Source organism: Sebastes umbrosus, chromosome 10 (genome assembly GCF_015220745.1).
Source record: "Sebastes umbrosus isolate fSebUmb1 chromosome 10, fSebUmb1.pri, whole genome shotgun sequence".
In the NCBI taxonomy this organism is placed as follows: Eukaryota; Metazoa; Chordata; class Actinopteri; order Perciformes; family Sebastidae; genus Sebastes; species Sebastes umbrosus.
In genome coordinates this window covers 27731748-27744933 of record NC_051278.1, presented here as the reverse complement: position 1 = coordinate 27744933, position 13186 = coordinate 27731748, and the positions used below count along the sequence as shown (strand labels likewise).

The following is a 13186-nucleotide window of genomic DNA, read 5'->3' as shown; positions in this document are numbered from 1 at the left end:
GGTCAGTACCAGTAGCAACTTGTGTCACCCATGAGACATGTAATGTACTGCATAAGATGTGGTTGTGTGTTATATGGTGTACCTGGCATATCCTGTGAAAGATCACCATCAGGTATCCCATCGCCTTCATTCATGTTACTAAGACGAGGGAGTGTGTAGACCAGGAAGAGCCCAAGTCTGACAAAATAAAAGGACATATTTTAAATACAGAGCTATTCCTAAAAACGGAATTGGTCGAAGTGAAAACTTTATAACAGGAGCACTTTGTTGTGGCTGATGTATTACCAGACTGTACCTGCTTATGTCCAGAGGGTTGAAGGGAGCATTTAGGAGGGATGTGATGACGCAAGAAATGATCTTAACCTTCTGAACGGTGACAGCAGCATCAGAAAGCTCAAATAGCAGCTTTGGCAACAGGCCCATACTGTGCATGACCGCTGCATTCCTGCTGTCACTGCTGAGGATACAGAGAGAGAAACAGAGATAGCATTCATATCAATCACAATCTGTTCCCACCGACAGAAAATCTAATCCAGCAATCCATGCACACGTTCAGTCATGCTCTTCTCTCGTCTCCCCTCTGTTGAACATTCCCTTGACTATTCCGGTTATACATTTCCGTGATATTGATGACAGGCTGCTGCAGATGTTGACAGAACAGCCGATAGAGTCTGTCGTCAATCCTGAACAAGACCCTCTTTGTTGCGTAATCTAACTTGTTGGCCATGTGGCTTAATAATGAATTAGATTTAAGGTACAACCTGTTCTCTGGTCACAGGCTGATAGCTGTGGATATTACCTGGAGGATTTCAGGATTTCAACAAAGTGCTTCAGAACTGAAAGGTCCAGATTATCTGATGTCTTCTGCCACACCTGAAAATATGAGAGAACCACAAAACGTTAGCAATTAACTTCCAGATGCACTTACAAAAAAAACTTTCTAAATAAATACTTTGAGGATATAAAAAATTATCCATTCTCTACACCCGCTGCACTTTTATGATACCATTTGGATGCTTACCTCCAGGTCACACAGCAGGTCCTGGAAAGCAGGTGTGCTCTGCAGGCAATCTGACTCAGAGATCGGCTCCACTGACTTCGAGAGATAAAGAACTAACTGAAAGGTTCTGTTGCTGACCAGACTGCGCTTCATCTTCAGCAGGAACCCTAGCAGCTACAAGGAGAGCAAATTATATATAAGGAGAGATCACAACAGTAACGTAGTAGATTTTGATGTCCGTTTCTACATAACGCGTAGCTACTCCAGTGATTTTTTACAAGGCCCGACATACCTTGTATCCGTTGATGCGGTTCATTTCCTGCTGCATGGCAGAGTTGGTCTCCAGCACAGAAAGAAGAACTTTGACAGCTGCATACAGAGAGCTATCATCTGGCGCCATTGCAACGAGACTGAGAACAACTGCAGGCCCACCGACGTACAGGAAACCATTGGATGCACTGCTGGGGGTGAACATACGCACACCTAGAAAGGAAGACGACCAGGAGCTTACCAGATGCGCCTGCAAGAATCAACTAAAGCGCAAACAAACTTTTCCAAATAATAATTTATTTACCAAAATGCCCAATCAGGGCTGCTCCTATGGTGCGAGCTGTACCGCTCAGGTGCTGGCTGATGTTCTGAGCTAGGAACACAGGGGTTGAGTGGTCCCGAGATGTTATCCCCATCTGTAATTACACACAATGATTGCTACTCTGTATCAAAACAACAAACACACAGATTCAAGATGGACTCATCTTACCTCTTTAGCAATTAGTCTGCAGTCCACCTCATTGTAATCCTCTCTGATCTGCACGACAGTTGTTAATGTAGAAATTGCTGGGTTGATGCCAAATGAGATCCTCTCCTCAGGAACCAGCCTGAGAGGGAGAGACTCAGCATCTGGATCATGGCCTAAACATAAACAGAGAGGAGGGACAACACAGGTAGGTAAACCAGAGCTACCTTACAAAAGTCAAATGTAATGTATAACCATAAATCATCACCATCTAAACATGTTGTGCAATTGCATTAAATTGGTGTATTAATTACAAAATATTTCTATGTCAACATTGTCCTCACATAACACACAAGTATAGTTGTACTGCATCAGTATATAAGGTCCCGTATATCAAAGCAAACCATCTGTTCTGTAGAGAAACTCATGCACGCACGCAATGAGCACCATGACAACATGATTTACCGCATGCCATGGCATGGTGGAATGAATAACACAAAAAGGATAACCAAAACATTGACTAATCAAAACTACATTCTTAACGCATCTAGAAACAACCTTGTGTCATTCTAGGATCATATTTTACTCATAAATCACAACGAAATATATTTACAGAGTTGACATGTATCACGTGTTAGTTCAATAACTCCAACGACAACTTTGCATAAATCAGACTTTACTCAAACTTGAGCTCGACATCAACAACAGCGGCTACAGCCAGCACATCAATAAAACCGAAAGCAAGACCCTTAACACATGCGCAGTAGGTAACCAAGCACTTAACAATATGATCTCATCCAGGATGACTTACTGCCAGTAAACAAAAGACATACTGTAGAAATTCTTGCACAAGATCTTGTGACTCACCTGGGTTGCGCAGTGCCAGGAAGTTGCCCTGGTAGGCGGTGCCTTGTGTGTACATGACAGCCACAGCCTCAGGGCTCAAAGCTTCTTCAAACAGGTAAGATGGACCCACTCGCCACACTAGAGCAGCGTGCTCCTTCCAGAGAGGTGGCGTTCCTATCAGTCCATACACATCGATCACAGCTGCGGGGTCCATGGAGACATACTGACCAGGGAATGGCTGAACATACCTCATCTGAGAGAAAATGCAGATGCTATGACACATGAATACATAAATGCCACATTAGACCTAGAATCCGTTACTCAGTTTCTTTCCTCTTGTCGTACCTTTCCTGTCCCCACTGGCTTGCCGTTGAGGTAGGCTGAAGCCACACAACTCTTCTTCACATCTTTGGCCAAGACCACAGCCAGATGGTGCCACTGACCTGGAACCAACATGCTGGAGCAGCGGAACCTCAGTGATGTAGGCAAGGAAGTGGGAGAGCAAACTTCTGGCTCCATCATATCTGTTAAACAAACATAGAGAAAGACACTCCATCGATCTCTGCAGTATAAACTCATGATGTAACTATTGTCTAGTCCCACTTTAAATATAATTGATAAGGAATAGCTGACAGCTTTGAAAGCTAGAAAGAAAACTAGAACGCTAAACTAATTCTCCTACTTTCTTCAATCAATTTTGTCAATCAATAAGTGTTTTGTAAAGTTCACCGAGGGCAAATATTGACCGAACTTTTAGCACTCATACCCAGGTATGTAAATGCTTCCTCCTCTGTGGAGATGACCAGACAGCCGTCATAGGCTGAGAAGGAGATGGACAGACAGATGTACTGTTGTTCAGTCCGGGACATGTGGCGAACCACTGACAGTAGACGGATTGGGTGGGAATCACAGGCTGAACTAAACCGGTTGATCTGGAACCAGCAGGAAAATGAGAGACCAGCTGCGGGGGGAAAACTCCGGCAGTCTAAAATATGAGAGAGATGATTAGACATTTTATTCAGATTTAATAAACGTTATGTGAGTATTAAACATTTAGAGTCATCACTTGCCTCCTCCAATTCCACCTGTTGATATTGAATCAGCAGTCACTCCTTTCACTGTAGCCAGAGATGGCAGGAAAAGGCAGCTGCAGAGCAAACCGTCACATGTCAAGAAATTAGTGAATGAAGGTTAAATATGGCAGTAATGATAGATAGATGATAGTATCTCATGGTGTCAAGTATATTATGCAGTGACTCATGGTAAAAGGTGATCTAAGAAGTATTAAGTAATCTTATATGTGGCACTAGGCATGATATACTTCCATTCTGAATGGTATTGGCCTTTCAACAGAGTGTGTTTGAGCTCCGATGGTGAATAATCTAGGACGGGGATGCAGATCTTGTGAAATTAGCCTTCATTATCCCCAAGGACGGCCCTTATCCTTTCATGAGGCAAATCGCTGAAAATCTCCCTGTACCAGAATGTTACTGTGGGTGGAGTATCTTTAACCCATTTAAACAGGATGTATTTAGGAAGGAGAAGCGGAAGTTTGTCCAGCATTTGTAGTGATTATGGGAAATAGCTACGCCTTTAGAGGGCAAACCTAGTATGAATAGCCCTGGATACTGGATTAAAGATACCGCTCAGTCCGATTGCACCCAAAAAAGTAGACCCAAGGTCTGATTTACACTTACGGAAAATGGGAGAGATGGGTCGAGATATTTTGTGGAGGGTAACAGGGGCTATATGGAGCCTATATAATATTTCATATTGATTTTCTGCAAGCCTGTTGCAAGTGAAAGTTGATTGGATGGATTTGACCCCATCTGTCATCGTGTATTCAGAGATCTCCTGCCACACTTTAATAGAGTTGATAATCAATGGGTTATTCTTAATGTTATTTACATTTTTTCAGGCCTACGTCACTGAGCTCCACAGTGATTCTGGAGAGCATGCCCAGGAGTCCACACTATTTCAAGCCAAATTTAATGAGCGTAACCAAGTCCTAAGAGTACAAATGTGACAGGCCCAGTTATAAAAAAAAGCATATTGGAACTGCTGTTAGACCGCCTATGTCTTTAGGCAACTGCAGAGAAGTAAGCCTTTGTCTCAGTCTTTTACTATGCCAGATACATTTTGAGAAGGATCTCTCCAAGTCCTTGTTAATCTTATTTATTTATTTTTACATGTTTTTTTAACATTACAGAGTGATTTCCTCACAAGCCAAACCTCACTAAGGTCATTTTTGCAGCACATACATTACATGATTACTTTATGTAGAACAAGTTCCATCTAGTCTATTTGATAATGCAGGACTACACAGACACTCAGTATAACAAGGACTCACCCATATCCACTCTCACTCATGTCGAACTCTACAAAGGCAGGTGAGGAGGAGACTCGGTGTGGCCTGAAGGTGCGCGGTGACGTCATGGACACCAGACTGATGATCTGGTGCACAGGGACTGCCAAACCAAAAGAGGATTCACTGCGAGTTGTAGACTTTAACAAGCTGAAGGCCCGCTTCAGCGTCTTTACTGAAGGTCCCGATGAGGCATCGGTCTCTGTGCTGTGACCTGGTTTAGACAACACAAACAAAATCCAATGTGTTACCTGCTTCACGTTTGTGTCTGAATGACCAAATTAAACCTTGAGAAGATTGAATCCAACATGCATCAGTAAAGAGCAGACATAAAACAACAGAAAGATGAAGTTATTAGAACACAACACGACTGTACCATTTGAAACAGGAGCTTTGACTTGTGGGTGACGTTCTAGTTGCAATTGCGTGGCCGTTTTGTCTGTCAAGCACATGAGTGGATCCCCTAAACACAGGAACTTTCTGAGGAGGAAAAAGTAGCATACACATGTCCCATACAGAATATTGTAGCAAAAATATTGAAAAACAAATCCATCTTTGGTACAAAAAAGAAATGCATGTGTCTGAACCTCAGAGACGTTTTTACCTGAAGTCTGAGTGTTTGACGGCCTGGGAGGAGAGCTTCTCCAAGATACGAGTAACAGGTAGATGTAACGGGTGGTTTGGAGCCAGCAACATGCTCTGACAGTAGGCCAGGAGAGTGGAGACAAGCCCCCCCTCGCACACTATCTGGCGGTTTCGCTCAGATTTAACCAAGGCCTGGATGTGGTTTGCCAGTGAGAACTGAACGTCCATAGAGAGCTGGGAAAGAGAGAAAGAAATTTGTCAGATACTGTGTCCTATTGTGTAACATTAGGGACTATAACATGTTCAGTCTAGAAAGGTACCTGTGGGTCCTTGGGAGTAAATATGGATGGAAGGAGAGTCATAATAACTCGGATTGCTCCTGGATGAAGAATAATGTGATCGCAGGTGAACCTACTGTAAGCCAAGCAAAAACACAAAACAAAGAAAAATATGAGTTATGAGATCATATATAGACCCCATTCATTGAATACAATTTAGATAGGAATGTAGAGGAAATTCATCTTATAGGAATATGGCTTCCACCACCTACAAATGGTTAGAAATATCCACCTGTACTGAGACTCTGTGCAGACTGTGGAAATACTGGGCGCTGTGTTTCTGGATCTTCCCTGTGTGTCCTCAAGGGACTGCAGGCCTGATCCCAAGTGGACAGGAGGGGACCTCGAATACACTCCTTCATGCCCTGCTGCTCCATTTGGTTTCTCTTTATCTTCGTCACACCCAACCTCAGGCTCTTGTCCCAAGTTTAACTCCAGAGGAGAGTAGGTCCCTGTGGCGAACTGGTCGAGATAGGAGAGCAGCCTTATACATGTCCGAAGAGTGACAGGCAGATTGGGCTGCGGTGTGACGGAGGGAGAGGAGGGAGCCTCCGGGGCCTCTGCTAACTCAACAAACTGGTGGAAGCTCTTTCCAGGAGACTGGTTGTCCTCTGCGGTCTTGAGACCGGAGCCCTCCTCTCCATCAAACTTCTCTTTCTCAGGGCGTTCTGTGTGGAAACAGCCCAGCTGGAGTAGAGCCTCTGCCAGCCTTTCATAAAAGCCACCAGTCTCAAAATGGTGCGCATTTACTGTGTGGAGATGCACAGCCAAGGCCAGGATGTGGAGAGTGCGGAGGAGGAGGTCCAGCAGCGGTTGGTGCCCCAGGGACTTCCACACTTCTCCCTGGGGAGGGTCGGACAGAGCTCCTTCCATGTCGATCACCAGAGACAGCAGCCCGGTGAAGCCTCCGGCTCTCCTGAAGGCGTCCCAGCTGTTGGGGCTCTCCAGCACCTTCAGCACAGACTGAAATACAGACGTGAGGAGTCAGTGAGCATGTGGAATCACCAAACACACGCAAGCCTAATCACACATGTGACGAAGCAGATTGTATACTTTAGAGATAGACACTAAGCTTTGCTCAAAGTCTCAGCTTTATGTCCCTGGTCAATTAAAACAATGTCGTGAAAAATAGATGAAACGTATAGATATATCATAAATCATTTCTGGTAACTAGTTTTTGGAGGTGAACAAAATCACATTAGCTTTATTCAATTTAGAGACCTAATCCATCAGGTAGGTAATGTGTGAAGCAGAACGCAGAGGGAAATGTGATTAACTGAAACTGGAGTAATCACAATGGCTCTTAACACTTGCCAACCCAGGTCGTACCCAATCTGATTGCCACCTGCTTTAACCACGTTAGTACAGAGAACACACACACAAAAACAAGCTGCATGCATTCACAAACAAGCACAAGCGCACACACACTCACACGCATTGAATACACACAATATCTGCAAGTAAGTGCTCTTCTCGCTGCCATCTATAAAAACGGACACATACAGTGGGTGTGTAACTTAGTTAGGCTTAATCAGATCTCTGTCCCATTCACTGATCTGATAGAGGTGGTAATCTTCAGAGTGCCACAGCACAAGGCTGCTGGCCTAATCGAATCGGTCCAGAGTTAACAGCTAAACCTGTTTTAGCAAATCAATCTGCATTTGTCTATAATGTAATCAGGGTCCCACATGCTAAGAAAATAAATTCACTAGCTTATTATGTTTTAAGTGCATTACAATTTGTTATGATTTGATGTACAGTGGAGACTACGTTTACAGTTCAGCTGAGATCACTGCACAGACTGAGTTGTCTGGGACTGTGGGCGTGTGTAAAATGTAAGTACCTGCAAAAGGTCCCGCTTCAAACCGAGTTCCTGCTGTGTAGAGGAGCAGAGGGCTCCTATGGCTGTGCTCATAAACTCCTCAGGGTTAATTTCAGCTAGCTGCTCCAAAATGTTCAGAGTGGGACCTCGATATTGATCCTCATCCAAGAAGATCTTTATGTAGGGAACCATACCAAGCTCTCGCACTGAAACTGCAATACACGTGCACAAATTAAGTATACAACAGCAGTTTCTAACATAAATAAAAGACACAAAAAATGATTGCAGATGACGAAAGTGTAAGGAATTGAATAGAAAATAGGACATGAAAAGAAGTGAATGTGTATACCTGTGTTTTTGATTGAACGCAAAGTAAGGGTTGACACAAGTTGAAGCATACAGGTAGTGAGCTGTCTCTCACTGTCCTCCACACTTGGCAGCTGCTGAGGATCTAAAGAGCACAAGAACTTCAGATGCAAACTACAGAGTAAACATACAAGATTGAAATCTGGCTGCTGACCCATACTTGCAGGCCTAAGGACAAAGGTCCACATCAATTTTATGTCAAAATCGCTCACTTTGAAAGCACTGAATCATGACTGGGTGTGTTACTCAATCCCAAATTCGCTGTAACAACGTTTTGTTATGTCAAACAATCACTATTGTAATTGTACAATCATGATAACATCAGAAGTTGAGGAAACAATATGTTGGTTCATACTTATTGAAGGTGAAGAGACAACTCCAGCCTTCCTGAGGATTTTAGCTCTCCTACGTATTTCACTGAGCAGCAGCTCCAGCAGGCCCCAGTCACTCAGCACCTCAGCAAGCATACCACTGTGCACTGTCATCCTACAGAGCAGAACAAAACAATGGAAACTTTATCCTGTCTTACCTGTTCGGATAAGACTAACCAAGCTGTTGCAGTGCCATTTGGAGAAGGTTATATTTTTGTCTATTTCTTATTTAAACTATCTTTATGACTGTGCTTGTCAATAGAGTGCTACAGGGATGACGCAGTTTTGTAGGACAACCAGGAAGTTAGCATCGCTCTGGTTTCCTCGACTAAAAGACAAAGGGATTTTGAAATTGGGTTTTGGATTATTGCAGAAAATAAGCTCTGGGGCAAACAAATGTTTATGATCTTTACATGTTTTGTTCAGCAAAATGATCTTCACAAAGGAACACCATTTTTATGATTTTTTGAAGTGAGAATGCAATCGGCACAGGTAAAACGCATAACGTTTGGCTATAAATGAACCACACCACGGTCGCATGAGCGTGAGTCAACACAACGAGGCTGTAAAGGCAGACGATTCAGCGTGATGACGTTTAGTAGTCTCATTTAGCCACTTGTTAGCAACTGCCTTTTTTTAAGACACGTAGAAGCTTCAAAATTCATTAGTGGGGTATTTATTTATGTATTTTATGTCGTAGAACAAAACTTTAAAATCTTTTCAGCTTGTGTTAACCACAGACCTTATTTCAGGCATCTAACTAAAAACCCATTCAAAAAAACAATTGACTTCGAGAAGAGGGAACCAGAAGTGCTAAAATGATAACTAATTTCTTGGTTTTAGGACTCATTCATGCACCACTCTATTGAGAGGAGAACAACAAATTATGACTAGCATCATACATTTAAGATTAAATATTTCTAGCAGGAGTATCCTGAATAATTCTGAGTAATATGTGTACCAACTAGCACTGTTCACCTGTGAAAACACTTGAGAGCCACCACTCCAAACTCTATCCCTGCCACTCCTCCTGCCAGCGTCCCAGCCCAGTTCTGCTTTAGCACACCCAGCAGTGGCCGCAAGGTCTCATGGGGGATGTAGTTCAACTTAAAGATCACCTGTAGGAAAGCATTTAATCAAAGCTCAAATGCATGTCGTATTAAAGAAAAAAGTATGTACAGGGACTGCTGTCAACATTAGAAGTCATACCATCTCTAGCAGTGAAAAGAATAGTTTTTGGACAGGCGCTGGTTTACGCCACACACATGCAGCCAGCTGGGCCATCGACTGGACAGTCCACTCCAAGAGGAAGTAATTGGCTGGGTCCCTTTCCCATATTGTCTGCAGGGTTCGAAGAAGCTGGCAGCACAGCAGAGAGTCCTGAGAACGCAGCAAGGAGGCCTGCAGCAGGTGGAAGGCAGGCAGGTTTTTTACTGCTAAACCTGGAGAAAAAAGGTACATTAGGAAATGAAGAATCGAAAAGTGTCAGTGCACTTAACTTGTCAAGGGAGGTTTCAGCCCTTTAAAATGGATTATATTGAATAGAACATGCATGTTTGTTTATCCAAGTTTTTGAATTGGGACATAATGTATTCTTTTACTAGTCTATGACATACAGCAATGGTCCCAACCTATTTTCCTTGAAGCTACCCCCCCCCCTACTTGTACCAAAAGCTGAGCCACCCCATATTTTCTGAAGCCATCACCCTAAAAAAAATTACAAATCATCAAACAAAACCCTCAATTTGAATAAAGTGATTCAGTGTATTAAATGAGTTTGTCATTTGTTAATAAATCAACTTTCTTTAATAAAAATAACTTGTCAATGTGTGAGCAAACTGTTTTGAAAGGCTAAACGCCAACAAATATGAATTGAAGCAGAATTTTTCATTAGATAAAAACATGTTGTGACTTTTGTATAAATTATTCAGTAAGTGTGTTATTATGATTTTAGTTATACATGTGCAAATCTAATTTTGACAACTTCAGAGCAGACAAATCCTTGCGTCACCCTGTGATCTTTGGCGCCCACCTGAGGGGGGCCCGGACCCCAGGTTGGGAACCACTAACATACAGTACTGCAAAACAATATCAGACTGAGGTCAATTTGCCAAAAGATGTTTTGAATTTAAAGCTCTATTTATCAGATTTTGCTCTGGCAAGGTCAGACAATTTCATAGAAAAAGGAAAACCAATAAATTACAAACAACATTTAACATAGAGCACATGCTGAATCCCATAAGAAAATTGAGTTATACATACATAGATAGATTGAAAACAAACAACACAACATGCATGAAGGCAAAAGAAAAGTAGCATAATCTGCCTTGATAGAGTTTGTTTGCTGCATTGTCAACATATTAAGAAGAGGTCTTAGATTTGGGAGCCAAAACACGCTGGTGTTTGTTGCGAATAAATATCTACCTGGTTAGTAATAGGATTCATTTTCACACTTAATCAAAATTGTATCAAAACCAAATAAGATCAGCAGAAAACAGTCCCTGGTCCCTCTGCTGGAAAGAGATCTACTCCTTGATGTGATGGATGGCTGCTGAGTGTGTGTGTCTGTGTGTATAATTGGATGGGTGTGTGTGTGTTTATTATGGACACTCTATTTATGAGTGTTGGATGGAGGTGTGTGTGCATTTATGATAGATGGCTGGTTGCTGTAGGCCAGTGGTGAATGGATGTGGAGCATTCTAACAGAGTTAGAGGGGAAGCCTCCACTTCATCATCCCAGACATAATCACCTCAGCTTCCTGTTAACCTGAGGGGTGTTGTGCACTGCAGCGGGGTAGCAGTGGGGGAATGGGGAGTCGGGGTGTGTGGGAAATCAGCGAAAGGGAGTGGAGCAGTTTGGGCGGGTTATATGAGGGCAAAAGTGCAAAGAAGGGATGAACTGTGTGGCCATTTGGGGGGCATTCCCCTCCCTCTTTGCTGAGTCATGCATGTGGTGATAATTAGATGGTTTGGAGTATGATTATGGAGGGGATGGTTCAGGTACCTCATGGTACAATCAACTGTTAGAGATAATTAGGGAAGGGTGGCCAGAGAAATAACAATGCAGAACTTTCAGCGAAGAAGACTTGACCTACCTTTGGCGAGTGGCAGGTCAAACTTAAAGGCAGGAGGTTGGGGGTTGGTGACACAAAGAGCCACTTTCAGCTCAGTTTTTCCAAGCAGGGTGAAAGACGCAATGAGAGCCAGCAACTCCTCCACAGGCTGGAACTGATCCACAGAAACACCTGTCTCACAGCTTATGATGGTATAATAATGAGAAACAAAAGATAAAGTTAGATGAATAGCAGAGAGAAATAAAGCCGTCTCTGTACTGACTCTAAGAGCAGAAAATTACATTTATACGAAGAATTGTATCCTTTGAAGGGGCTGTATATTTACACCATGAAATTCCACTTAAAGGGATGGTTCGGGTGTTTTAAAGTGGGGTTGTATGAGATTCTTATCTATAGTCAGTGTATTACATACAGTAGAGGACGGTCGGTACGCCTCCAGCTTGGAGAAGCAGACAGGAGTTACATACGGAACAAAAGCAATGTACTGCTGTGGACGGGGCCAGCAGGAAAATGTAGTTTAGCCACCTGAATTAAAGGCCAACCTAAAAAAAATCAGTATCAGTTTAAGTGTACGCTATATTTAGAATATTTTCGCCACTTTACTTTGCTGTCAGACTGCCCTTCCCGATAGGGAACTGAAGCCATTGTACCCCTCTATGCTGTCGCCAATGTAGTCTGGTTGCTTTCGCAAGAGCATGGATAACGGTTTCACTTCCCTATCGGAAACATAGACTTTATAGCTGTCAAATGGCAAGATAAATATATTTTAATATATATATAATATATTCTAAATAAAACATACACTGAAGCAAATATAGATTTTTTTTAGGTGGCTAAAATACGTTTTGCTGATGGCGCCGTCCAAAGCAGTACATTGCTTTGGTTCCATGTGGTAACTCCTGTCTGCTTCTCCAAACCTCATACAACCCTACTTCAAAACACCTGAATTATCCCTTTAATTTCAAAAAATGTCTATTTACTCTTACCTCAAAAAGACCAAAGAAGACAAAAATCGAATTATTTTAATGCCTTTTCATTTGTCTAAACAAGTATGTCCTCTCTAAGCGCGAGTCTCGTTTAATTTGTTTCATTCTTCTATACATGTCCTTTTATCTCACCGTTTCAGGATGTCCTCAAGGGCCTTGTAGCCGTCGTTGTTGTCAAATTCTACGAAGAGGGCTGGATTGAGAGGATGGGTGTCTCTAATGAAGCTGAACACAGCCACTGCCACCTCAGCTAGCAGAGGCCCTGAGACATCAGCACTGATGTGCAGCAGGTTCTGGATGCAGATACGCACACAGTTCTTGCCTAATGAGGAGAAGACGGTGTTTTTGGTTAGTGAAGTTGCTCAGAGATATACAGTAGATCAGAACAATAGTGTCAACATACTCAGTTTCATATATCATCACAAACAAGTACTGCTTCAAGTACACTTCTCTTAAGACAGTTTTTCTGCGATACAGTACATGTTACAATAAACTCCTTCACTCCCGTCTTCACCCAGGTTAAACAAACTGCTTTAGATTGATGATTCTATAGCAAAGAGCAAAAATATCATGCTGGAAAATGCTGATAACTTCTTGGTGTCCAAAACAAATCAAAGTCAGCTTCTGTGCACCAGAACTAAGTGAATTATCTGTGCTGATGGAGGCATCATGTGAAACACATTTGCGGTATGTCTCT

At 42.6% G+C, this 13186-nt stretch overlaps 1 protein-coding gene across 4 annotated transcripts in view; it reads right to left on the bottom strand.

Annotated features, from left to right (window-relative positions):
- wdfy4 (WDFY family member 4) overlaps positions 1 to 13186 on the bottom strand; it is a 46442-nt gene that overhangs the window by 25885 nt on the left and 7371 nt on the right. The window contains exons 9-31 of one of the 4 annotated variants that reach the window (XM_037782454.1): positions 12622 to 12811; positions 11525 to 11685; positions 9639 to 9871; positions 9408 to 9547; positions 8414 to 8544; positions 8042 to 8143; positions 7714 to 7904; positions 6103 to 6833; positions 5853 to 5946; positions 5552 to 5766; positions 5324 to 5427; positions 4933 to 5161; positions 3653 to 3729; positions 3349 to 3567; positions 2928 to 3106; positions 2604 to 2835; positions 1761 to 1912; positions 1575 to 1686; positions 1293 to 1483; positions 1022 to 1174; positions 800 to 873; positions 296 to 457; positions 83 to 177 (exon numbers count right to left, since the gene is read on the bottom strand). In XM_037782454.1, coding sequence (XP_037638382.1) covers positions 83 to 177; positions 296 to 457; positions 800 to 873; positions 1022 to 1174; positions 1293 to 1483; positions 1575 to 1686; positions 1761 to 1912; positions 2604 to 2835; positions 2928 to 3106; positions 3349 to 3567; positions 3653 to 3729; positions 4933 to 5161; positions 5324 to 5427; positions 5552 to 5766; positions 5853 to 5946; positions 6103 to 6833; positions 7714 to 7904; positions 8042 to 8143; positions 8414 to 8544; positions 9408 to 9547; positions 9639 to 9871; positions 11525 to 11685; positions 12622 to 12811 — 4167 coding nt within the window. Of the gene's footprint in view, positions 1 to 82; positions 178 to 295; positions 458 to 799; positions 874 to 1021; positions 1175 to 1292; positions 1484 to 1574; positions 1687 to 1760; positions 1913 to 2603; positions 2836 to 2927; positions 3107 to 3348; positions 3568 to 3652; positions 3730 to 4932; positions 5162 to 5323; positions 5428 to 5551; positions 5767 to 5852; positions 5947 to 6102; positions 6834 to 7713; positions 7905 to 8041; positions 8232 to 8413; positions 8545 to 9407; positions 9548 to 9638; positions 9872 to 11524; positions 11686 to 12621; positions 12812 to 13186 lie in introns of those variants that run through there. The other 3 variants (XM_037782456.1, XM_037782455.1, XM_037782458.1) reach the window with 3 other exon arrangements.